Source organism: Megascapheus bottae, chromosome 32 (assembly GCF_031878675.1).
Source record: "Megascapheus bottae isolate mThoBot1 chromosome 32, mThoBot2.hap1, whole genome shotgun sequence".
NCBI classification, from domain to species: Eukaryota; Metazoa; Chordata; class Mammalia; order Rodentia; family Geomyidae; genus Megascapheus; species Megascapheus bottae.
The window spans coordinates 5,006,901-5,023,357 of record NC_143540.1 but is presented as its reverse complement, the minus strand read 5'-3'; the positions used below and the strand labels follow the sequence as shown (position 1 = coordinate 5,023,357).

The window sequence follows — 16,457 nt, the reverse complement described above, 5'->3', positions numbered from 1 at the left end:
TGGTTAATGTTAATCCATTGACCATATGGTAAACTTCTAGTACAAATTCCACTTGGGTGATGTGATATTCTTGGATTGTTCTAATTGTGTCATTTATCAATGTGAAAAATGGACTTAGAAATGTAAAAATCCAGCGCTCACCTAGGGGAGCAGCGTCAGTGAATTTAAGTGTATTTTAAAGAGCAGTTGTTTCTATGGGAATGAAATTCTTCTAGAAAGTCCCTTGGATCCCTTGGTCTACAGTATGAATCATTCATACAGGAGAAACTTAAGTTCTAAGCTTGACTCTGTTTTTCCTCCCCAGTCCTAGGGCTTGATTGAACTCAGGGCCTGGGCACTATCCTTGGGCTTTCTCAAGGCTAGCACTGTACCACTTGAGCCACAGCATCACTTCTGGCTTTTTCTGTGTATGCTCCCAGCCTCCAGGCTTGACTCTTTTTTTTTTTTTTTTTTTTTTGCCAGTCCTGGGCTTGAGCTCAGGGCCTGAGCACTGTCCTTGGACTTTCTCAAGGCTAGAGCTCTACCACTTGAGCCTCAGCACCACTTCCAGCTTTTTCTATATATGTGGTACCAAGGAATCAAACCCGGGTCTTCGTGCATGCTAGGCAAGCACTTTAACCACTAGGCCAAGTTCTGTGAGTGTTCAGGTTTCTTGGGATAGGAGCCTCAGCTTCTTTGGAACTTAGCATTCTTTGTGAATTGAGGGAGTCAGGCTGGTTTCCTGGTTACTAAACTTGGAAGTATCAACAATCCAGGAGTGTATTAAATTGGATTGTAGAGTCATAGAAAAGTTACAGACACTGGCAGATTTAGCAGGACACAGAGGCTTACGCCGGTCATCTCATAGTTTGAAGCTAATGGGGCTAAGTCAGCAAGACCCCACTACAGCCAACCATCCAGGCATTACAGCTTCGTGAGTGCAATCCTAGTTGCAAAGGAGGCAGTAGAAAGATCATGATCTGAGAATAGCCACAAGCCAAAAAAAAAAAAATGTGTGTGTGTGTGTGTGTGTGTGTGTGTGTGTGTGTGTGTACTCTATCTGAAAAATAACCTAAAGGAAGAAAGACCGGGAACATGGCTTAAGAGGTTAATCACCTAATAAGTTCAGGGCTCTGATTTCAAATCTCTCAGTATTGCTAAAAAGAAATGACTGACAGCTTCCTCTAATGTTATCCTTCACTCAATTTCCCTAACACCTGATAGAAGCATAGTACAGTTGTGAAAACTGAGAAATTAACATAGGCGCAGTACTAAAACTCTGGACTTCATTTGAATTGCACCAGTTTTCCTTGTTCAGACCTTCCTCTGTTTCTGGATCCAATCCAGGACACCACATTGCATGGATTTGTCATGTTTCCTTAGACTCTTGCAAGTCTGTGGCCATTTCTCTGTCTTTCCTTCTTTATCATAACCTCAATAATTTAAAAGAAAGAACGATGGGGAAAAAAAAAGACTACAGGTCAAGTATATTGTAGAATGCCACTGCTACAGTGGCTCACACTATAATTCTAGCTGCCCAAGAGACTGAGATCAGAGGATCATAGTCCATGATACTCTTATCTTCAATTAACAGCCTCCCCTCTCCCTCCCCCTAAAAAGCCAGAAGTAGAGCTGTGGCTCAAGTGTTAGAGCTCTATCCTTGGTTAAAAAAGAGTTGTATGTGGCAATTAAAGTTTCCAAATAAGATCTCAGGATTGCAAGTCACAGATATCTAATGGAAGAGGAAGTATATTGACTCATGTTCATGCAAAATCCTGAGACATTTGTGGGTTCAAGATGTTTTGTTTTGTTTTGTTTTTATGCTGGTCCTGGGGCTTGAACTCAGGACTTTGGCACTGTTCCTGGGCGTTTTTTTTCATTCAAGGCTAGTGCTCTTCCAATTGAGCCACAGCTCCAATTCTGGCATTTTTTTTAGCTGGCCGTTCCTGCCCCAGTTGGCTTTGAATCTCTATCTCAGATCTCAGCCTCCTGAGTAGCTAGGATTACAGGCATGAGCCACTAGTGCCTGGCTACACTCACTCTTTAAATGATGTCCAGGAGTCATTTGTGCTTATCCATCTAGCTTCTTCAACTGAAAACAGTTTCTACTCCATCCTCCCCTCCCACACACACTTTCTCATGAGCAGATACACCCTCATACAAATACTTCCAGATCTCTTGCAGATCCACATATTTTTGGCATGTACATAAAACCATTTATAGGGCTTAATCCATGAATCATAAACAGAAGATTCTCATTAGGAATGGGCAATGGGCCTCCTGAAGCTTGTATGGTACTTACAGTATTTGAAGGTGGGAAACTTAGCATTTAATGGGAGCTTCACAGATTCATAGCCTTGTACTCTCTGCATTTTGGTATTTAAAACAAAAAAACCCCCAAACCCAGGTAATAGTAACTAGCCTAAGGGACAATGACCTGATTTCAGAGCAGCACATATGTTTGGAACCTGGCAGAAAACAAAATAGTCAGAAACATTGGTTGAAGCTAGGTGCTGGTGGGTCATTCCTACTCAGGAGGTTGAGATCTGTGGTTCAAAGCCAGCCTGGAAGGACAAATAGGAGAAACTCTTAATCTTCAGTTAATCAGCTAGAAACTGAACTGGAGGTATGGCTAAGGTGGTAGAGGCCCATGTGTGATTCAAACAGCTTAGTGAGGGAAAACTCATACACACAAAGTTACAAGCAGTCATGGGTGAGAACTCATCACTGAGTATCAAATAAAGACATATATATATATATATATATATATATATACACATACCTACAAAACATACAAGCACACACAAACATGTGCACATACTCAAATCAGGATAAAAGTTTATAAAGCGGAACTTGAGGGCAAATCAATTCTTTCAGGATAAACTGCAAGTATTTCTGGATTGGTAGATGCTGAAACATTTGTTAAAGTTTTCCACAGTTAAACTTCAACAAGGCCGTGGACAATCTCCTGCATAATTTGCTATATTTCAGGGAACTGAGTTTGGCGTTCAGTGTAAAATTGGCTCCACACAGAGCCTGGAGGGTCCAACTTTCACACTACTGTTCAGTTCCATACCGCTGTCCCTCTTGGTTTCAGATTAGTTTTCCTGAAACTCTATCTTTATGTAGGTCAAAGCTTCCTTTTTCTTTAAAAACTTTTTTTGTTTTGTTTTCACTTTAAAAACAAACAAGAAGCCACCTTCCCATTTCCAGACATTCTTGCACGTCTTATTTCCTGTTGGCTTTATTTAGGAGCATTTTTTTTTTTTTTTGCTAATGAAATTTTGAGATGATTTCTTAAACGGATTAGAAGATTATGTAACTCTGCTGATTTATGGCTATCTTCCCTGCTAAATTCTTAATGGCTAAGTCTTTTTTTCTTTTAAAACAAAGGTTGCTTCTTCACTGTTGGTGTGGTTATGATGGCAGATTTTGTAGATTTTTTTTCTTTTCTTTTTTTTTTTTTTTGGTGCTGGTACTGGGGCTTGAACTCAGGGCCTGGGCACTGTCTTTTAGCTTTTTCACTCAAGGCTGGTGCTCTACCACTTGAATCACAGTTTCACTTCTGGCTCTTTTGGTGGTTAACTAAAGATAAAGAGTCTCAAGGATTTTTCTTTTCTTTTCTTTTTTTTTTTTTTGTTTTTGTGCCAGTCCTGGGCTTGAGCTGAGGGCCCGAGGCCTGTCCTTGGACTTTCTTAAGGCTAGAGCTCTACCACTTGAGCCTCAGCACCACTTCTGGCTTTTTTCTATGTATGTGGTACCGAGGAATCGAACCCGGGTCTTCGTGCATGCTGGGCAAGCACTCTACCTCTAGGCCAAACTCCCTGCCCTCTCGAGGATTTTTCTAATGTGGGCTGGCCTTGAGCTGCAGTCATGAGATCGATCGCAGGTTCTTGAATAACTAGGATTACAAGGTATCAGCCACCTGTGCCTGCCTGATCTCAGTTTTGATGAAGATGGATCCTTCTTTAGTCCTACACTTGACAAACCCTTCACTCTGTACCAGCTTACCTACGACTACTGTGGACGCTGCGGGTTCATATATCTCACCTAAGTCCACTCTCAGATCACAGGACACAGCCCCACATGCTTGTTTATGAGCTCCTGCATCATACAAGAAAAGCACCTTGTACCAGTAGCCACGCTCAGGGTTGTAGTGTCAATTCTGTTTTGGTTTCCCTTTTCTGCAGAGCAAGTTTACAGTGATATTTTCTGCGCTATTTCTGCAACTGACTTGTTTGGGCTATTCCATGTTTAAATTAGGCCTGGGGAAAGAAGATTGTAGAATCCATGATTTTTATTTCTAGTAGCTATAGATTGTGTGTGTGTGTGTGTGTGTGTGTGTGTGTGTGTGTATGCACATTCTATCATTATATATCCTTTTTGATCTAAACGAGGTCATATTGAGGTAGATATATTGGACCTATTTCTGCACAGGTAGATGTTGGCATTTGCACACCAAGCACTGAAGTCAGGGCCTGGACACTGTCCCTGAGCTTATCTTTGCTCAAGGCTAGCACTCTACCACTTGAACCACAGCACCACTTCCAACTTTTTCTATGTATGTGGTACTGAGGAATCAAGCCCAGGACTTCATGCATACTAGGCAAGCATGCTACCACTTAAGCCACATCCCCATCCCTGATGCTTGACTCTTTATAGTGTTGACCACCAGCATAATTTATTATTTTAATCCTTAGAAGGAAGAGTATCAATTCGATGGCATGTTGCAAGGCATCATCTTGGTTTAGGCTGAGCCAGCTGTCCCTTTGTTTATCAGCGACCCTGCTTCCGCATCCCGTATCCCATCTGTAGGGTGGGCCACCTGGTCTGCACAGGGCTGTGGGGAGGGGAAAATGAATGGGTGCACTAAAATCCCCTTGGACTTAAGGGCTGTCTTTGTGATTTAGTGATGGTCGCAGCCTGTGATCTGCTCGATAGAGGACAGGAGATGGACTGTGTGCAGTTACCCCTTTGGGAAGGGAAAGGGCTTTAGACTCCCTTGCACTCTTTGATGGAATGTGATGACTTAAAAAATAAATGAATACAGATAGAGAGATTCCTAGAGAATAGTGCTTCCTGTGACTCTATTGGTGGTGCCAGACAGGGAGTGCTTATTCAGAGCACTGAGGCTTTCTCCTTTCCCCCTACTCTGTTTTCCCTACCTCTGGAAAGAAAGAAAAAAAAGAAAGAAAGAACAAAAGAGAGCAGAGGAGAAAGATAAAAGGGGAGAGAGAGAGAGAGAGAGAGAGAGAGAGAGAGAGAGAGAGAGAAAGAGAGAGAGAGAGAGAGAAAGAGAGAACCTGAGAGAGGGAAAAAGGAAGGAAGAAAAGAACTTTCCCTGAACTTTCCCATTCCTCCATGGCCTAGCTGCAAATGCTGAAATTCCATCCCGTGTTTGTTGACACCCTCAGGCCTGTTTCCATGGTTACCCAGATTCCAGGCTCTGGCCCTGGGCCCACCACAACCCATCCCTCAAAGTCTCCCTGGCAGAGGGAAAACATTCCTTCTCCCCATGGCAAGTCAGAGCTGAAGGGAGGGTGCCCTCCTTCTCCCCAAGTCCCCTCCTTGCCTCCCCTCCCCCCCACTGCTGGTTCTAGGTGTTTCTATTTGCCATCATTTGGGAGGGTAAACACACAGAATAATTTTCTCCATCCCTCTTCTCTACTGAGCTGAGCATTACTTTTTTTTTTTTTGTCCCAAACATTTACACCCTTGGAAATCACTCCAGATGGTTCTCATTAAAATTCCAATTTTTTTTTTAACTCCCCCCTCCCTTTCTTTTCTTCTCAAACTGCTATCTGGAAAATAAACATCAGGCTGAAGTTCTGATGAATAGAATCTTTTCAGAGCCACCTGGTGTGATCATGTAAGGGCCTTCCTCCAGTTCCTCCTCTGAACCGTGGCTACGTGGCTCATCCTGGGGCTCTGGGGTTGGTAGACTTGAGAGTGACTAGCTTTCTGGTCACTGTCATCAGCCAGATCTTAGACACCTCTGAGGAATATCTTCCATTAAAGGGGAAAGAAGAGGGACACAAATCCTCTTCCCTACTGATCCTGGCTCCAACAATGCCTGCCTGCGGGGGGGCTTTTTGTTCCTTAGTTAGTGCCTTCCAATGGCTGCTGAAGACCCTGGCCACAGGGGTGAGGAGCCAGTTCTTGAGTCCTAAGAAGCTGAGGTGCGGATGGGGAGGAAGATAGCCAAGGCTCTTGGCCATAATTACAGCCTGAGTAGGCTACAGGCATTGCTACCACATCTGGAAAAGTCTGCTTTCGTGGGGGAAAGTGTGTGTGGTGTGTGTGTGTGTGTGTGTGTGTGTGTGTTCAAGGCTGTGTATTTAATAAGTTTTTATTTCCAGCTTCACATTCAAAAAAGAAGAAAAGGGGCTGGGAGTTTGGCCTAGTGGTTAAAGTGCTTGCCTAGCATGCATGAAGACCCGGGTTCAATTCTTGGTACCACATACATAGAAAAAAGCCGGAAGTGGTGCTGAGGCTCAAGTGGTAGAGCTCTAGCCTTGAGAAAATCCAAGGACAGTGCTCAGGCCCTGAGCTCAAGCCCAGGACTGGAAAAAAAAAACAAAAGAAGAAGAAAAAACAGACCTAAAAATTTCAGTGACTGTGTTTCTCTAGCTAGATTCAATAAGTGATTTTTTTTTTTAAATAATGGTTGTGTTCTTTGTCAGCCACCCCCTTTGTAGATAGATAGACATAAATCTCTTGCTTTGGCATTTGAAAAGTCTTGCTGTAGTGTTTAACTTACATACAAACGTGGTGTGTGAATCATTCTCACAGTTGGACAGTCAAGTAGTTGAACAGGATGGAAGTTCAGGTCATCTAAGCAAGTGCCAACGGTGGCTCTTCCTCCTTTTTCTATCCCCAACACCAGGGAGCTTGGTTCTATTTGTTCTCTTCTTTGTATTTGTGCACACAGGTGCATAAGTGTAACAGATGGGAACCTGCATTTTGTTCTGTGTGTTGTTAACTGTGAGATCATACTACATAATGCTGGTTGTTTTTTTTTTTTTTTTTTTTTTGCCAGTCCTGGGCTTAAACTCAGGCCCTGAGCACTGTCCTTGGATTTTTCTCAAGGCTTGAGCTCTACCATTTGAACCTCAGCAACACTTCCGGCTTTTTCTAAGTATGTGGTACCAAGGAATCGAACCTGGGTCTTCGTGCATGCTAGGCAAGCACTCTACCACTAGGCCAAATTCCCGGCCCCCATAATGCTGTTTTTACAATTTTTTCCTTTTTGTTAGTCATGGAGCTTGAACTAAGGGCCTAAGTGCTGTTCCCTAAGCTTTTGTACTCAAGGCTAGCATTCTACCACTTTGAACCACAGTGTCATTTCTGGTTTTCAGGTGGTTCACTGCAGATAAGAATTTTACAGTTTCCTGCCTGGGCTGGCTTTGAACCCTGATTCTCCCATCTCAGCCTCTGAGTAGTTAGGATTATAGGCATAAGCCTGACTGCAGTTTATTTACCACTTGCAGATACATCAGAGATCTTTTTATATTTGTGCATATCTCTGCCTCATTTGTTAAAAAAAAATATCTTCAGTCTGATGCTGATGGCTCAGGCCTGTAACCCTAGCTACTTAGGAGGCTGGGATCTGAGGATCAAGTTTCAAAGCCATTCAGGGCAGAGAAGTCCCCGAGACTCTTAACTCCAATGAACAACAACAACATAAAAAGGTAGAAATAGACTGGGAGTTTGGCCTAGTGGTAGAGTACTTGCCTAGAGTGCATGAATACCCGGGTTCAATTCCTTGGTACCACATACACAGAAAAGCCGGAAGTGGTACTGTGGCTCAAGAGGTAGCGCTCTAGCCTTGAGGAAAGCCCAAGGACAGTGCTCAGGCCCTGAGTTCATGTCCTAGCACTAATTTTTTTAAAAAAAAGGTGGAAATGGACCTGTGGGTCAAGTAGTAAAGAACCAGCCTTCAGTGAAAAGCTAAGGGACAGAAACCAAGTCCTGAGTTCAAAGCCCCAGAAGTGGCACACAGACACACACAAAAAATTATCTTCAACTTGTTGTACAAGGGAGTTTTCAATTTAACAGATCTATTTATGTGTATATTTCATCTCAATCTGAATCATCTCTTCCATCTTTCCTCACTCCCCCCGCCCCTGCCACACCAATTCCTTTAATTCCTGAGAAGACACCAAAGAATGGCTGTAGAATAATTTTTCTTAACTATTCCCTCTTGATGGACACTGTGGACTTTTATTACTGTTTTTCCATTACTCACTGTGATGCAATGAATATCCTTGGGAAATAGTTCCTTAAAGATATGTGCCAGAATTTGACAGATAGTTCAAATGGCTGGGTTGGAAATGAAGTCTATTTTGCATCTGGGTAGATGATTGCCAAAGCGTTTTGGAGAAAGATTGCCTCAGAGTTCTCTTCCCTCATCCTCACCAAAAGTGGTGTTTTACTGTTCTTTTTAAGTGCTGGCATTCTAATAAATTAGAAATAATTGCATTGCTGGTTTAGTTGGCATCTCTCTCCCCACCTCTCTGTATAATAATTTGGGGGATCTATTTTAGTGATCCTGAGATTTGACCTCAGGATCTTACACTTAGTAGGCAGGTGTTTTACTACTTGAACTACACTCCCAGCTCTTATGTTTCAGATAGGGTTTTGCTAACACTTTGTTTTGCTCCAGCCCCAGACCACAATCATTTTACTATAATTGAAGAGAGGTTACTTCATTGGAATTGGCTGACAAAGGCAGAAAACTCAGTGCAGGTATCAATGCCAGCAATGTCTGTGGCTTTACAAGTGCATTTAAGATGTTTCTTTCACCTGTTGGCATTGCACTGGTCACTGTTAGTAATTGCATAGAGCAATTCCTTGTTGTCATGTGTTTAATGATCACTGAAGGCACCAGTCCTCTCTGACATCTCTCCCCAGCCCCAGTCCTTGTGACTGTAAGGTTTTAGTCGAGAAAAGAACACTCAGGGAGAAATAAGAGAAGTAGAGGAATGTTTACTGGGGTACGCTCCAGGCAAACCACCTGGTTGAGACCAGAAAGGTTATGCTGGGTGTGATTGCAAATGGGGCTTTAATGGCTGGGGTAAAAGTGGAACTGATAGTCAATGGGAATTCTTAGCAGGGGGTTGTTTTGCAAATTTGGTGTGCCCCAGGAAAGGCTAGGCAGGTGGTGTTTTTATGTGGGGAAGTGGTTCCGGCTGCCATTCCTTCCCCCAGTGGCCTGACAGTGACAGCCAATAGGTGCCCCTGTTCCTTAATTTGGGAGCCTTGTTCCTCAGTTGAAAAGAAGGGTGGGGAGGGAGATTGGGATTGAATCATAATTTGTCAGAATGTCACATGGCATCTCTTCTTCCAAATTCTACATGTCCAAATCTAGACTTTTAAAGGCTAGTCTTTCCACAAATCTTTCTGAAATTCCTTCAACTGTAAATTTATTTCCCATTTGAGTTTTCCTTTCATGTTACCATCCATCCATCCATCCATCCATCCTTTTCAGAGGACAGAGAGTAAAATATGACAACTTCTGTCTGCTGTTAGCCAAATCGTTCTACTCAAGTGGCAATGTGGCCCAAAGTGGTAGAGCATTAGCCTTGAGTGCCAAAGCTCAAGGACAGTGCCCAGGCCCTGAGTTCAAGCTGCACAACTGACATCCAAAAAAAAAAAATCTTGTCTTCTAGAGAGGTTAGCCATGTGAAAAATGTCAAAGCCAGGTGCTGGTGGCTCATGCCTGTAATCCTAGCTATTCAGGAGGCTGAGATCTGAGGATCTTGATACAAAGCCAGTCTGGGCAGGAAAGTCTGTAGATACTTACTTCAATAAACTACTCAGAAAAAGCCAGAAGTGGCTCTCATGGCTAACCATGAGAAGGGGGAGAAGAGATGCAGACAAGTCTAAGATACTTAGAAGATAAATATCTGATTGGGAACAAATAGAAGAAAAAGAGGAACATTTACAGAGATTGGTAGATAGGAAAAGAGATCCAGGATAAAAGAATTGAAGAGACAGTCACCAGACTTTTGCCTTTTGCACTTCTGCCAAGAGTCAGGGATGCTGCCACCTCCCTCTTTCTTAGAAAGTCCTCTCAGTTAGACTGGGCACCATGAAGAGCCATGGTGAAGTGCAGAGAAAAGAGATTTATCACACCATACATCTGCCATGGGAAGACAGCACTTGTTTCAGTCTTCTGTAGAGTACAGACATGAGCTATCATTTTGAATAGACAAGGAACTTGGTGAGAGGTGTGCAGAGTGAAACAGTCTTAGTTGGGGCCTGATGGGCCATTTTTGTCCATCCTTGTCCTCTGAGGTTCTGGAGAAGGTGCTAGAAGTTGTACTGAACTCTCATCATTTCAGGGGAAGGGAGCAAATTATGGTTGTCTGGCCAGTTGTCTCTCCTGAGCTGGTGGTGGATCCTGGTTGTTCTTCATCCTTTTTTTGTAAGCATGCCCTGTCCTTGGAACCCAAGGTGTCTGTAAAGTGAGCGCAGGAGAGAGTAGCTCAAAGGACACAAATGCCAAGCAGAGACCAGAATACCTAGTTTTCCTCCTGCCTTTAGTTAATTTGTGGGGCTGAAGTTGAACAGTCAGTGCTTTTCAGAAACAAAACAAAACAGAATAAGCACCACTTACAGGATGGCATGGGGGAGGAAGTAGGGGCAGAGATGCCAGTTGTGCTGGCAGGATTTTGGAGCCTGGGTGGAGAAATTTTTCCTCTGCTCTTGGGTGGTGGCATCATGATAAAGGGGGTTTGAGTCACCAAAGAAGGCCTTGAATAACTGGGATGAGTTTACACATCAGCCTTCCTCACTTCCTTTCTAGTCATTTGGTTGTTTTCAAATCCTCCACTCTTTGCCCATTCTCCCCCTCCCTCTCAAGAAGTCCTGCACAAGGACAACTCTGTGTGTGCGTGTGTGTGTGTGGGGGTGTGTGTGCACAGTTGCTCAAATGGTAGAGTGCTAGCCTTGAGCAGAAAGAGGCTCAGAGACGGTGCTCAGGCCCTGAGTTCAAGACCCAGGACTGAAAAAAGAAAAAGGAAGCTCTAGAAAACAGTTTTGCATTTATTTGGTAGATGCTCACCTCTAGAGTTCCTGAATTAAGGGGAAAAAAAAAATCAGCCAGTGATTACAATTTTCTAAAAGGAATTTATTGAGTGCCCTCTGGTGGCCACTAAGTACTAAATTGTTTCTGTGCACCGAAATTTTTTTTTTTTTAAATCATGGGGCTTGAACTCTGCCTGGGTGCTGTCCCTGAGATCTTCAGCTTAAGGCTACGCCTGACCCTTGAGCCAACCCCCACTTGCCATTTTCTATTGGTTAATTAGAGATAAGAATCTCAGGTCCTTTTGTGCCTGGACTGGCTTTGAACCTTGATCCTCTGATCTCAGCCTCCTGAGTAGCTAGGATTACAGATGTGAGCTACTGCTCCTGGCTGGGTCTTACTTTTATGACAAAGACTGCTATCCTCTGTTTTTACATTTCCTGCTGTAGCTGGGATAATGGACATATAGTCACCAGGCCAACTACTGGTTGAGATGGTATCTTGAACTTCTGTTTGGACTGGTGTAGCAGGGTGACTCTCCTGTTCTCAGCCTTCTTACACAACTTACGTTTTAGCCACCATGTTGGCTCATAAAGTATATCTCTTCCAAACACTGTAACTTTCTCTTTTACTAGGTTATCTTTCTTCAGGAATTTTGGGGAGAGGAGAGGTGTGGAACATGGCTTGTCATCTTTATTCTAATCACTTATACCCCAGGATCCAAACAAGTAGTCGTGTGTGTGTGTGTGTGTGTGTATTAAACTTTGCTAGTAAAGTGAAAACAAGAGTTAAAGGTAAATGCTTTAAAGTATCATGTTCAAACATAAGCAGGTGAGTGAAAACTTACAGTCTTAAGGAGCTAAGTGTTCTGCATTCCTGAAACACCTTTGAATATTTTCATATTGTATGTTGCTGATACAAATGAAGTGTACAGGGCGGTATACACTTTTCAGTACTGATTTATTACTCCAAGATCTGAATTCAGAGATGGAAAGATATTTTTATTGGCATACTTTCAAAACAGCCAGCCTCAAGAGAGGGGTAGTGTTAGTTTCCAGCGGGGGGGATGTTCTCATGGAGGTACTGTAAAGACAGGTCTGTCCACTTCATTTCCTGTTCTTTCACAGATTCTGTGGTGCCACCATTGTCTTGTTCAGGCTCAGGAAGTTCATTCTGGAAAGGCACAATAGACATTCAGAACGATCTGCTTTTTACTATTTCTTTTTCTTCTTTTTTTTTAGTAGTAACAGAGCTTGAGTGTAGGGCTTTGCAATGTGCTAGACACTCAATGTCTGAGCAACATAATACCTTCAAGTCCTTTTTGCTCTGATTATGTCTGAGATAAAGTCTAGATTTTTTTTTTAAACTTCCTGGACTACAATCCTTCTGACCTCAGCCATTCTCATAGTTAGGATGACAGACATATATCATTATCATCAGATGAGGTCTTGGGGCTTGAACTCAGGGCCCTGAACTTTTTTGCTCAAGGATTCTACCACTTGAGTCATAGCTCCATTTCTGGCTTTTCTGGTGGTTAAGTGCAGATAAGAATTTCATAGACTTGAACCATGATTCTCATAAGTTAACATCCTGAGTGGCTAGGATTAAGGTTTGAACCACCAGTGCTTGTGGGTCATAGGCTTGAACTCAAGTTCTGGGCACTGTCCCTGAGCTCTTTTGCTCAAGGCTCGTGCCTTTTCTAGTTTTCTGGTAATTAATTGGAGGTAAGAGTCTCTTGTGGACATTTCTGTCTGGGCTGGGTTTGAACTGTGATCCTCAGATCCTCTGCCTCCTGAGTAGCTAGGATTTGAGGCATGAGCCACTGGCACCTGGCTCAGATTATACCTTTAACCCATCACCCTCAGCCCAAATCACTACCAGTGATTATAACCTACCACTGGTATGGCAACATCTTCATAAGGCAGCTTGTCTTCTCGCCAAGCGTCATCAATCAAATCCAAGATCCTTCCATCTCTCTGAACCTCACTGTCCATTTTCCTGTGGTTTTGCTGGTGTCAGATCTGTAAGTCAAAAAGTTACTTCAACATGAAGACTATGCATTTGGTATGCGGTATCATGATTCCCCAGGCCTTTGTGTCTGGTGATTAACTTATTTATAAAACCACAGTTCTCCTGCCTTAGATGACAGGTGCTTTGTATTATCTATTGTGCAGACAGCCCAACTGACAGACCAATGTACGAAGAGTGACACAAGAGCAACACCTTTCTTTCCTCTCTATCTCCCTGCCACACCCACTTTCCCCTTTCCTATGCAGTATTAGGGTTTAAACTCAGGGTGTAATAGTCTGTTTGCTTGGCTGGTATTCTACCACTTGAGCTGCATCTCCAACTTTGCTTTCTGTTGGTTATTTTAGTGACCAAGTTTCACAGATTTTTTTTTTTCTTCTCCTGCCCAGGCTATCCTTAAACAGAGATCCTTTAGATCTCAGCTTTCTGAGTAGTTCAGTGTGAGTCACTGATGTTTTGTGTGAGGGTAACACATTTCTAAACAAAGCTGTAATCATACTGCACCTAAATAGTTTTTCTTAACTTGCACATTTTTTCCCCCTCCAGATCATGATACTTTTGATGAGTCCTTAATTTAGGACTGCTTGCTCAGTCTCCTTTCCTGCTCTTTTGAGTCCTTCCTGTACTATCTTGACATAAAATCTCCATTTGCCTTAGCCTAAACCTCAGCATTCTCTGCAACTGAGATAACTCAGTTGGAATGGGTCCATTGGACAACTACAGGCCTGACACAAATCTTGAAGGCAAGAACAATGCTGACAGTTGAACTTATGAATGAAACTTCCTTTCTTAAGTAGCATCCTGGCAGATCTCTGAAAAAGACTGGATGAGCAACGGGTTCAGAGCCTCAGGTTGCTCTTGTTTTGGCTTCTCTTCAGAACTCCTTCTGAAGAGTTATACTTCCTTTCATTCCTGGCCTGAGTGGTCTTGAGGCTTAGCTATTTTGAGCATGGCTCACTCCTTACTGTTCTCCTTAAAGTTTTGATCTCTAATGCACCAGACTGCTAGCTGGGAGGGTACTTCTGGGTTCCCTAAGTTTGAGTTCTGTTTTGTCAAAGGCCACCCTTTGTGGCCTCCTGCTACCAAGTGCCAACCCTGAAGGTCTGGAGCTTGTGGAGCAGTGGTACTCTCAGCTTCTCAAAGATGTGCAAACAACCTCTGGGATGGAATTAAACTATGCCATGCAGTTTGGTGCCTGTCTCCCACAGAGTAATGGACAAAGCCTGTACCTGGTTTGGGGCAAGGAATGTAGAAAAAGGCACATAGCTACATCTGCCAGCAGTGAAGCAGGCAGGCTCTTAATTTTTCACTCGGAACTAATCTAGTGCCACCTAGTGGATAACTCAAAAAAGTTACAGGAAAATGCAAGAAATATATATCCAAGTAGTCCTTTATTCTCAGTCCTGCTTGCTCTTTTTTTGTTCTCCTCAAAGTATATTTTCTTTTTCACTGATACTCTCCAAATGATGACACTTCCATTTTATCTAACTATATTTTATACATATATGGAAACACAATGAAAACACTGCTTTTTGTACTTGAATGTTTGTTTCATATACTAATTTGATCCTTTATTTTTTTATTTATTTTTTGCCAGTCCTGGGATTGAGCTCAGGGCCTGAGCACTGTCCTTGGACTTTCTCAAGGCTAGAACTCTACCACTTGAGCCTCAGCACCACTTCCGGCCTTTTCTATATATGTGGTACCAAGGAATCGAACCCGGGTCTTTCTGCATGCTAGGCAAGCACTTTAACCACTAGGCCAAACTCCTGGCCCACTAATTTGATCCTTTATACAAGCTAGGTTAGCTTTGTAACCCATTGGCTCGGATATTATCAACACTATATATATATATATATATATATGTATCATATATACATATATGTATGTGTGTGTGTGTGTGTGTGTGTGTGTGTGTTGCGCCAATGATTGCCTACTATATTTTGGTCTCAGCAGTTTATAAAAGCCAGAAGCCCTATTACACTTGCCATGCGCTATGCTTAAAGCTCCTTTTCTTTGAGGGTAGGGATGGGAGGGGGAAAAAGAGAACAAGGAAGGGGTGACAATGACCCAAGCTTTGTATTCATACTATCACTTATGGAATTGTAGCCTCTGTACAACTACTTAATAACAACTATGCCAAGATATATATATATATACATATCGAGATATATTGTTTAGATATTATTAAAGGAAACGGTAAGAAGTGTTTAGTTAATGATATATCTATATAGATATTTATAGATCTATCTACCTATCTATCCATCCATCTCTTTTTCCTCAATACTAATGTCTCTTCTTCCTCTGCAGAGTCAACATCTCATTCCCAGGGTCAAGCGCTAAGGCGCTTCACCTCCAGGCAAAGCCTAGGTGCAAAGCCACGTAATTATTTTCTTATTTTCCCAACTCATTCTCAAAATCTTTAGCTCCTAGATCACTATCTTTCAGGGGCTGTCCCCCAAACCCCAAGCCAAGTACAAGGCATGAACCCACTTCGCGGACGTTCCCCACAGATCCCAATGAGGCAACTTGTCACACCGCCCACACCTAAGATTTCTGGAGGGCGGGGAGTGTGGCCTAGTGGTTGAGTGCTTGCCTAGCACGCACGAAGACCTGGGATCGATTCCTCCTGACCGCATACATAGAAAGAGCCCGAAGTGGTGCTGCTCTAGTGGTAGAGCTCTAGCCTTGAGAAAGCCCAAGGACAGGGCTCAGACCCCTGAGCCCAAGCCCGGGAATGGAAGAAAAAAAAAATTCTGGAAATTCCATCTTGCACCCCGGGGGCCGTCCCTGACTTTTTGCGCCCCAGGCCAGCACTCTACTACTGAGCCATTCATTTCTATCGTTCACAACTTGGTACACGGCTTAAAGCCGGCAGGCAGTTCCTGGTTCTCGAAATGACCCTCGCAGGCCACCGCCCTCCGCACCCAGCCGTGAGCCCGCCCGCCAGCGTCACTTCCGGCCCCGTGGCTGGAGACGCCAAACGTCACGAGGCGGGGGGAGGGGGAAGGAGGCCCAGCATCGCCACACACCCGACAGAGTGCGGTAAGGAGAATGCATCTGTCGGCGAGGTGACGGTCTCGGCCTCGGTCCCTCCGCGTGCGGGGACTTCTGAAGTTCACCACAATCTAGGCCCAAGGAGGGGGGGCGGCGCACGAGGGACCCTTACCCGCGGCGAGTGCTTTCCACCTGCTCTCCTCTCCGGACCACGCCTCCGAGGCCACGTGACCAACAGGCGCGCCTGTCAGACCCCGGATGTGGACGAGCCCTTGGCTTGGCGCGCGAAGGGGAGGACGGCGAGATCTGAAGTAGAGTGCGTGGGCCGTGGGGGCTGGACCAACGTGCCGACGTCAGAGTCCAGACGTAAGCGTGGCGGTGACGCGCGCGTGCGCGTTCCCGGCCCGAGCTAAACGGCGGGAAG

The 16,457-nt window shown here is 43.8% G+C and overlaps 2 protein-coding genes across 5 annotated transcripts in view; one reads left to right on the top strand and one right to left on the bottom strand.

The window, feature by feature from the left end:
• Cep63 (centrosomal protein 63) overlaps positions 1 to 16,457 on the top strand; it is a 70,688-nt gene that overhangs the window by 27,638 nt on the left and 26,593 nt on the right. The window contains exon 1 of one of the 4 annotated variants that reach the window (XM_090323519.1): positions 16,037 to 16,081. The exons of the other annotated variants lie outside the window; for them this stretch is intronic. The gene's annotated coding sequence lies outside the window, so the exon portion shown is untranslated. Of the gene's footprint in view, positions 1 to 16,036; positions 16,082 to 16,457 lie in introns of those variants that run through there. 4 annotated transcript variants of the gene reach the window in all.
• Positions 11,989 to 16,344, bottom strand: Anapc13 (anaphase promoting complex subunit 13). Its single transcript, XM_090323527.1, has 3 exons — positions 16,206 to 16,344; positions 12,904 to 13,029; positions 11,989 to 12,181 (listed from the first exon to the last, which is right to left on the bottom strand). The coding sequence occupies exons 2-3, from the start codon at positions 13,000 to 13,002 to the stop codon at positions 12,056 to 12,058; spliced, it is 225 nt and encodes a 74-aa protein (XP_090179653.1). The 5' UTR covers positions 13,003 to 13,029; positions 16,206 to 16,344; the 3' UTR covers positions 11,989 to 12,055.

Excerpts from the sequence above, each read along its gene's own strand:
- Anapc13 (XM_090323527.1), bottom strand. The coding sequence starts at position 13,002 with ATGGACAGTGAGGTTCAGAGAGATGGAAGGATCTTGGATTTGATTGAT. Across the intron at positions 12,182-12,903 it reads AAGATGTTGCCATACCAGTG|AATGAACTTCCTGAGCCTGA; the intron begins GTAGGTTATAAT and ends GTGCCTTTCCAG.